Source organism: Pelophylax lessonae, assembly GCF_965119305.1.
Source record: "Pelophylax lessonae genome assembly, chromosome: 3".
In the NCBI taxonomy this organism is placed as follows: domain Eukaryota; kingdom Metazoa; phylum Chordata; class Amphibia; order Anura; family Ranidae; genus Pelophylax; species Pelophylax lessonae.
Window position 1 is genome coordinate 18,933,881 of NC_138770.1, and position 9,019 is coordinate 18,942,899.

General features: G+C 44.2%; 3 protein-coding genes across 3 annotated transcripts in view; all 3 read left to right on the forward strand.

Annotated features, from left to right (window-relative positions):
- The window catches only part of LOC309550239 (uncharacterized protein), a gene marked incomplete at both ends in the record, with an annotated part of 1,760,330 nt that overhangs the window by 909,005 nt on the left and 842,306 nt on the right, over positions 1 to 9,019 (forward strand).
- Positions 1 to 9,019, forward strand: part of LOC309548798 (uncharacterized protein) — a gene marked incomplete at both ends in the record, with an annotated part of 266,454 nt that overhangs the window by 5,850 nt on the left and 251,585 nt on the right. Inside the window, one exon of the mRNA XM_082248740.1 lies at positions 6,349 to 6,516. Coding sequence (XP_082104866.1) covers positions 6,349 to 6,516 — 168 coding nt within the window. The remainder of the gene's footprint in view (positions 1 to 6,348; positions 6,517 to 9,019) is intronic.
- The window catches only part of LOC309548799 (uncharacterized protein), a gene marked incomplete at its 3' end in the record, with an annotated part of 85,923 nt that continues 83,409 nt past the window's right edge, over positions 6,506 to 9,019 (forward strand). Inside the window, exon 1 of the mRNA XM_082248741.1 lies at positions 6,506 to 6,726. Coding sequence (XP_082104867.1) covers positions 6,642 to 6,726 — 85 coding nt within the window. The 5' untranslated portion in view covers positions 6,506 to 6,641. The remainder of the gene's footprint in view (positions 6,727 to 9,019) is intronic.

Genomic DNA, 9,019 nt, shown 5'->3' on the forward strand with positions numbered 1-9,019 from the left:
AATGTTACCTCTTCATCCTCCTCCTCCTCCTCATCCTGTGCCACATCCTCTTCCATCATCGCCCGAATTGTTTTTTCAAGGAGGCATAGAAGTGGGATAGTTAAGCTGAGAACGGCGTCATTGCCACTGGCCATGTTGGTGGAGTACTCAAAACCGCGCAACAAGGCACACAGGTCTCGCATGGAGGCCCAGTTAAATTAAATAGCGGAATAGAAAATATGATCCAAAAAAAGTGTATGTATATCACACGTACACAACCACACTAGGCCCCAATTACTATTGTTTGTACCCCTAAAAGGCTAGGAGTAGGGGGAGTATGGAACAGGCAGCACCCTCAAACCTTCAGAAGTATGAGATGAACCCCAACAACTTGGAAAGGTGGATCTCTCTCACACGTACCAACACAGACTATCCCCCAATTTAACTGATCCCCAAAGGTTTTTGATTAAATAGCGGAATAGAAAATATGATCCAAAAAAAGTGTATGTATATCACACGTACACAACCACACTAGGCCCCAATTACTATTGTTTGTACCCCTAAAAGGCTAGATGAGGAGTAGGGGGGGTATGGAACAGGCAGCACCCTCAAACCTTCAGAAGTATGAGATGAACCCCAACAACTTGGAAAGGTGGATCTCTCTCACACGTACCAACACAGACTATCCCCCAATTTAACTGATCCCCAAAGGTTTTTGATTAAATAGCGGAATAGAAAATATGATCCAAAAAAAGTGTATGTATATCACACGTACACAACCACACTGGGCCCCAATTACTATTGTTTGTACCCCTAAAAGGCTAGATGAGGAGTAGGGGGAGTATGGAACAGGCAGCACCCTCAAACCTTCAGAAGTATGAGATGAACCCCAACAACTTGGAAAGGTGGATCTCTCTCACACGTACCAACACAGACTATCCCCCAATTTAACTGATCCCCAAAGGTTTTTGATTAAATAGCGGAATAGAAAATATGATCCAAAAAAAGTGTATGTATATCACACGTACACAACCACACTGGGCCCCAATTACTATTGTTTGTACCCCTAAAAGGCTAGATGAGGAGTAGGGGGAGTATGGAACAGGCAGCACCCTCAAACCTTCAGAAGTATGAGATGAACCCCAACAACTTGGAAAGGTGGATCTCTCTCACACGTACCAACACAGACTATCCCCCAATTTAACTGATCCCCAAAGGTTTTTGATTAAATAGCGGAATAGAAAATATGATCCAAAAAAAGTGTATGTATATCACACGTACACAACCACACTAGGCCCCAATTACTATTGTTTGTACCCCTAAAAGGCTAGATGAGGAGTAGGGGGGGTATGGAACAGGCAGCACCCTCAAACCTTCAGAAGTATGAGATGAACCCCAACAACTTGGAAAGGTGGATCTCTCTCACACGTACCAACACAGACTATCCCCCAATTTAACTGATCCCCAAAGGTTTTTGATTAAATAGCGGAATAGAAAATATGATCCAAAAAAAGTGTATGTATATCACACGTACACAACCACACTAGGCCCCAATTACTATTGTTTGTACCCCTAAAAGGCTAGATGAGGAGTAGGGGGGGTATGGAACAGGCAGCACCCTCAAATCTTCAGAAGTATGAGATGAACCCCAAAAACTTGGAAAGGTGGATCTCTCTCACACGTACCAACACAGACTATCCCCCAATTTAACTGATCCCCAAAGGTTTTTGATTAAATAGCGGAATAGAAAATATGATCCAAAAAAAGTGTATGTATATCACACGTACACAACCACACTAGGCCCCAATTACTATTGTTTGTACCCCTAAAAGGCTAGATGAGGAGTAGGGGGGGTATGGAACAGGCAGCACCCTCAAACCTTCAGAAGTATGAGATGAACCCCAACAACTTGGAAAGGTGGATCTCTCTCACACGTACCAACACAGACTATCCCCCAATTTAACTGATCCCCAAAGGTTTTTGATTAAATAGCGGAATAGAAAATATGATCCAAAAAAAGTGTATGTATATCACACGTACACAACCACACTAGGCCCCAATTACTATTGTTTGTACCCCTAAAAGGCTAGATGAGGAGTAGGGGGGGTATGGAACAGGCAGCACCCTCAAACCTTCAGAAGTATGAGATGAACCCCAACAACTTGGAAAGGTGGATCTCTCTCACACGTACCAACACAGACTATCCCCCAATTTAACTGATCCCCAAAGGTTTTTGATTAAATAGCGGAATAGAAAATATGATCCAAAAAAAGTGTATGTATATCACACGTACACAACCACACTAGGCCCCAATTACTATTGTTTGTACCCCTAAAAGGCTAGATGAGGAGTAGGGGGGGTATGGAACAGGCAGCACCCTCAAACCTTCAGAAGTATGAGATGAACCCCAACAACTTGGAAAGGTGGATCTCTCTCACACGTACCAACACAGACTATCCCCCAATTTAACTGATCCCCAAAGGTTTTTGATTAAATAGCGGAATAGAAAATATGATCCAAAAAAAGTGTATGTATATCACACGTACACAACCACACTAGGCCCCAATTACTATTGTTTGTACCCCTAAAAGGCTAGGAGTAGGGGGAGTATGGAACAGGCAGCACCCTCAAACCTTCAGAAGTATGAGATGAACCCCAACAACTTGGAAAGGTGGATCTCTCTCACACGTACCAACACAGACTATCCCCCAATTTAACTGATCCCCAAAGGTTTTTGATTAAATAGCGGAATAGAAAATATGATCCAAAAAAAGTGTATGTATATCACACGTACACAACCACACTAGGCCCCAATTACTATTGTTTGTACCCCTAAAAGGCTAGATGAGGAGTAGGGGGAGTATGGAACAGGCAGCACCCTCAAATCTTCAGAAGTATGAGATTGTGTTCACTGTACCCCACAAAGATTGAGTTCACTGCACCCCACAATGATTGTGTTCACTGCACCCCACAAAGATTGTGTTCACTGCACCTCACAAAGATTGTGTTCACTGTACCCCCCAAAGATTGTGTTCACTGCACCCCACAAAGATTCTGTTCACTGTACCCCACAAAGATTGTGTTCACTGCACCCTAAAAGGATGTTGTTCACTGCACCCCACAAAGATTGTGTTCACTGCACCCTAAAAGGATGTTGTTCACTGCACCCCAAAAAGATTGTGTTCACTGTACCCCCCCAAAGATTGTGTTCACTGCACCCCACAAAGATTGTGTTCACTGCACCCCAAAAAGATTGTGTTCACTGTACCCCCCAAAGATTGTGTTCACTGCACCCCAAAAAGATTGTGTTCACTGTACCCCCCAAAGATTGTGTTCACTGCACCCCACAAAGATTCTGTTCACTGTACCCCACAAAGATTGTGTTCACTGCACCCCAAAAAGATTGTGTTCACTGTACCCCCCCAAAGATTGTGTTCACTGCACCCCACAAAGATTCTGTTCACTGCACCCCACAAAGGATTTTGTTCACTGCACCCCAAAAAGATTGTGTTCACTGCACCCCAAAAAGGATTTTGATCACTGCACCCCAAAAAGGATGTTGTTCACTGCACCCCAAAAATGATTTTGTTCACTCCACCCCAAAAAGATTGTGTTCACTGCACCCCACAAAGATTGTGTTCACTGCACCCCAAAAAGATTGTGTTCACTGTACCCCCCAAAGATTGTGTTCACTGCACCCCACAAAGATTCTGTTCACTGTACCCCACAAAGATTGTGTTCACTGCACCCCAAAAAGATTGTGTTCACTGCACCCCAAAAAGGATGTTGTTCACTGCACCCCAAAAAGGATGTTGTTCACTCCACCCCAAAAAGATTGTGTTCACTGCACCCCACAAAGATTGTGTTCACTGCACCCCAAAAAGATTGTGTTCACTGCACCCCAAAAATGATTTTGTTCACTGCACCCCAAAAAGGATTTTGTTCACTGCACCCCAAAAAGGATGTTGTTCACTCCACCCCAAAAAGATTGTGTTCACTGCACCCCAAAAAGATTGTGTTCACTGCACCCCACAAAGGATTTTGTTCACTGCACCCCAAAAAGATTGTGTTCACTGCACCCCAAAAAGGATGTTGTTCACTGCACCCCAAAAAGGATTTTGTTCACTGCACCCCAAAAAGATTGTGTTCACTGCACCCCACAAAGGATTTTGTTCACTGCACCCCACAAAGATTGTGTTCACTGCACACCAAAAAGGATTGTGTTCACTGCACCCCAAAAAGATTTTGTTCACTGCACCCCAAAAAGATTGTGTTCACTGCAGCCCAAAAAGATTGTGTTCACTGCAGCCCAAAAAGATTGTGTTCACTGCAGCCCAAAAAGATTGTGTTCACTGCAGCTCACACACAGAAAAATGGATTTGGATCACTGACACCTGCCTATCTCCTATCCCACACCACACAGCAATATCGATTGTAGTTTGTAGAACACAGTTTCCCTAAAATTCAGCAGACTCTGTCCCTAACAGGATTGAGAAGAGATCGTAGATCAGGATTGAGTGCAGATTCACCCCACCCCCCACACAGCAATATCGATTGTAGTTTGTAGAAGACACTGACCCTATAATTCAGCAGACTCTATCCCTAAAATGCCTACAACTCGCCCTGCCTAAACACTCCGACCTGTCCCTCAATTCTATCCGGACACAAATGGTTTTTTCCTGCCTATCTTTCCCTAATCAGCAGCCAGCACATTGATGTGTGCTCTGTCCCTTAGCTAAGCAGCAGAATGACGCTGCTGCGGCGGCTGCCTCGAACTTATAAAGACTTGGTCACATGCTTCAGACGGCCAATCACAGCTACTAAGACATTTGCAGGCATGGCTGGGATGGCTTAAGGCACACCAGTTAAACGATTGTTGATTGGCTGTTGAAAGCCCGCCATGAAAAGAGCGCCAAAGCATGCAAAACCCGGAAATAAAACGACCGAACACGGATTTTTACCCGAACATACAGTAAAGTGTCCGTGTCCGTGTTGGGGTAAAAAAAATCCAATTATTCGGTACGAACACGAATAATACAGTCCGTGTTCGCTCAACACTACCTGTGACCACTCTTTATAAAAATATCCCCCTAATTAACCCAATCTACATGTTCCAATTCCCACTAGGGGCAACTTGCCTATAACCCCTTTTATCCCCATCCTAATATTGTCCAACCAATGCAATCCAGATAATTCTTCATTATCCGTCTACAGAGAAACCCACATAGATCAGATGACCACCACACCATTGAGGATGGAGGAGGATCGGAGTCACATGACTGAGAGGTTATTAAGCCACACCCTGGAGATCATCTACCTGCTGATAGGAGAGGTGAGGAGGATTTTGGGAGGTCACATGACATCACTCTTATATATACAAAATAGCAATATATAATCCACCACGTGATAACAATTCAAACAATAATTGATAAGTGTTCAAACATGTGCTAAGTCAACACCGTGACCACACATAAAAGTCCAAAGAAAATATCCAAAACTCAGTAAATTGTCCACCGGGTGAGATACAATATAAAACAATGAAGGTAATATGCTGAATCTACAGCCTAATGACACAAATTGTCCAATATATCTGTTGAACAAACTCAGTCTTTGTGCAACGAAAAGATGATGATGTGAAGATGTGATGAAAATAAACTGGTGATGAAGTGATCACGACAAGTTGGTGACAGTTTCCCACCACCTTCTAGATGTGCTTCTTACCAGATAAAAAATGCAAAAGGGCATATAAATGATCGCTATTGAGAAATTCCTGATAACACCTCAAGAAACTCAGGGTGAATCAATTATCCCTTCACCAAATGTTCAGACAGCTCCTTACCAGATGTAAAGAAATGGAGAGCATTTCAAAAATGTTCCTTTTCTTCCTGTACTGAAATGATGGGAAAGTTTCTCCTGGCACTTGTCCTCAATTTACCATCCACAGCAATTCCACCTGCTAAGTGTCCTGTGTCCAATGGGCCTTTATGACCAATATTCTCAGAAAGCACAAGGCGATCGGCTACTTCTCCTCTACTTCTAGGCACTTTTTTCTCCTTCTCCTGCTCAGATCCACTTAGCCATGCAAAAAAAAATCCATTTAGACAAGAAATCCTTAAAAAGGGAGGCTGTAAAGAAAGCCTGGCAGTGGAGGGATGGGGAGGAGAGTCTGGTTTGTATCCTGTGCACTCAGCGGTTCTTTCTATGGATTCCTAAAGCTCTTCTGCAGTCCTGACCAGAGAGGTGAGGAGGAATCTGGGAGGTCACATGACATCACTCTTATCTAGTCTGGTCAAAAGACCATGTTCTTATTATAGACATGTAGATGATGTCAGATGATTGATATCGGTTTATCTTTCTCCTGATTTGTAGGATTATGTTGTAGTGAAGGAGTCTAGTGGAGAGCCAATCTTAGGAGGATGGAGCAGGACTCAGAGCCCCACCGTGGTGCCTCCACCTCGTTCTCCGATACCTGAGAGGAACAAAGAGCAGAAGATCCTGGAACTGACCACCATGATGGTCCATCTGCTGACAGGAGAGGTGAGCGGTGCTGGGAATTCTGGGACATTATCCAGTAACAGACAAGGGATGTGTCTGGATGGTGACTGTGTCATTGTGTGTGTCAGGTTCCTATAAGGTGTCAGGATGTCACTGTCTATTTCTCCATGGAGGAGTGGGAGTATTTAGAAGGACACAAGGATCTCTACAAGGACGTCATGATGGAGAATCAGCCGCCCCTCACATCACCGGGTAAGAGGAGACTTTATTGTAAAGGAGAGAGCAGTACGGAGGCTCCACCTAGATCCCCCATCATCTGATAAACACATAGAAACAATGTATTCAGTCAGTGTGTGTATTTCCTACAGATGGATCCAGTAATGGGAACCCACCAGAGAGATGTCCCCGTCCTCTGTATTCCCGGGATTCCACACAGGAAGGTCACACCATCCCCCACCATCATCAGGTAGATGAGGAACAATCACTGATAGTATCATTAGGATCTGTACATTATCTGCATTGTTACCATTGATGTCATTTTTATTATATATTCAGAGTGGAAACCTGAGAGATTCTAAAGGTGAGGTTAAAGAAGAGATAAAAGAGGAGGATGATGAGGATGGGGTGATGGAGGAGTCAGAGTTTCTAAAGGAACACAAAGATCTGTACCAGGACACCATGGTGGAGTCATCCAGCTACAGAAACCCACCAGAGAGATGTCCCCGTCCTCTGTATTCTCGGGATTCCACACAGGAAGGTCACACCATCCCTCACTGTTACAAGGTTGGTGGATTGGAGCATCTAGAACATGGACTTCTGGGGAGGATGTGTTTTTTCTTTTTTTTTTTTTTTTTCATAATATCACAGTTTTAAAGCTTATATTTTACGGATGATATTCTCTCTCATTTTCTTGGTTTAGAGTGGAGATCCAATTGATATAGAATTTGAGGTTAAAGCAGAAGAAGAAGAGAGGTATGTGAGGGATGATCAGCAGTCTATGGAGGAGGATGGAATAACGGGGACATTTATAGAGGAGGACACTCCTACAGAGATCAGCACAGGTGGGTCATTAACACTAAATACATACATGACATAAATACATGTAATCCACCACTGATTACTGAATACCAATATTATGAGTCCTGACCCATGCGCTATATACTCTATGTTGTATTACAGACTTCTGCTCTAACCCCTCTACCGACTGCTACAGTGTCTCACAAAAGTAAGTACACCTCTCACATTTTTGGAAATATTTTATTCTATCTTTTCATGTGACAACACTGAAGAAATTACACTTTGCTACAATGTAAAGTAGTGAGTGTACAGCTTGTATAACAGTGTCAATTTGCTGTCCCCTCAAAATAACTCAACACACAGCCATTAATGTCTAAACCGCTGGCAACAAAAGTGAGTACACCCCTAAGTGACAATGTCCAAATTTGGCCCAAAGTGTCAATATTTTGTGTGGTCACCATTATTTTCCCCTCTCGGGCATGGAGTTCACCAGAGCTTCACAGGTTGCCACTGGAGTCCTCTTCCACTCCTCCATGATGAAATCACGGAGCTGGTGGATATTAGAGACCTTGCACTCCTCCATCTTCCATTTGAGGATGCCCACAGATGCTCAATAGGGTTTAGGTCTGGAGACATGCTTGTCCAGTCCATCACCTTTACCCTCAGCTTCTATAGCAGGCCAGCCGTCGTCTTAGAGGTGTGTTTGGTGTTGTTATCATGTTGGAATACTTCCCTGCGGCCCAGTCACCGAAGGAAGGGGATCATGCTCTGCTTCAGTATGTCACAGTACATGTTGGCATTCATGGTTCCCTCAATGAAGTGTAGCTCCCCAGTGCCGGCAGCACTCATGCAGCCCCAGACCATGACACTCCCACCACCATGCTTGACTGTAGGCAAGACACACTTGTCTTTGTACTCCTCACCTGGTTGCCGCCACACACGCCTGACACCATGTGAACCAAATAAGTTTATCTTGGTCTCATCACAGCACAGGAGATGGTTCCAGTAATCCATGTCCTTAGTCTGCTTGTCTTCTGCAAACTGTTTGCGGGCTTTCTTGTGCATCATCTTTAGAAGAGGCTTCCTTCTGGGATGACAGCCATGCAGACCAATTTGATTCAGTGTGCGGTGTATGGTCTGAGCACTGACAGGCTGACCCCTCCCCCACCCCTTCACCCTCTGCAGCAATGCTGGCAGCACTCATACGTCTATTTCCCAAAGACAACCTCTGGATATGACGCTGAGCACGGCACTCAACTTCTTTGGTCGATCATGGCGAGGCCTGTTCTGAGTAGAACCTGTCCTGGTAAACCGCTGTATGGTCTTGGCCACCATGCTCCAGCTCAGTTTCAGGGTCTTGGCAATCTTCTTATAGCCTACGCCATCTTTTTGTAGAGCAACAATTCTTTTTATTTTAGATCCTCAGAGAGTTCTTTGCCCTCATGTTGAACTTCCAGTAACCAGTATGAGAGAGTGAGAGCGATAACACCAAATTTACCACACCTGCTGCCCATTCACACCTGAGACC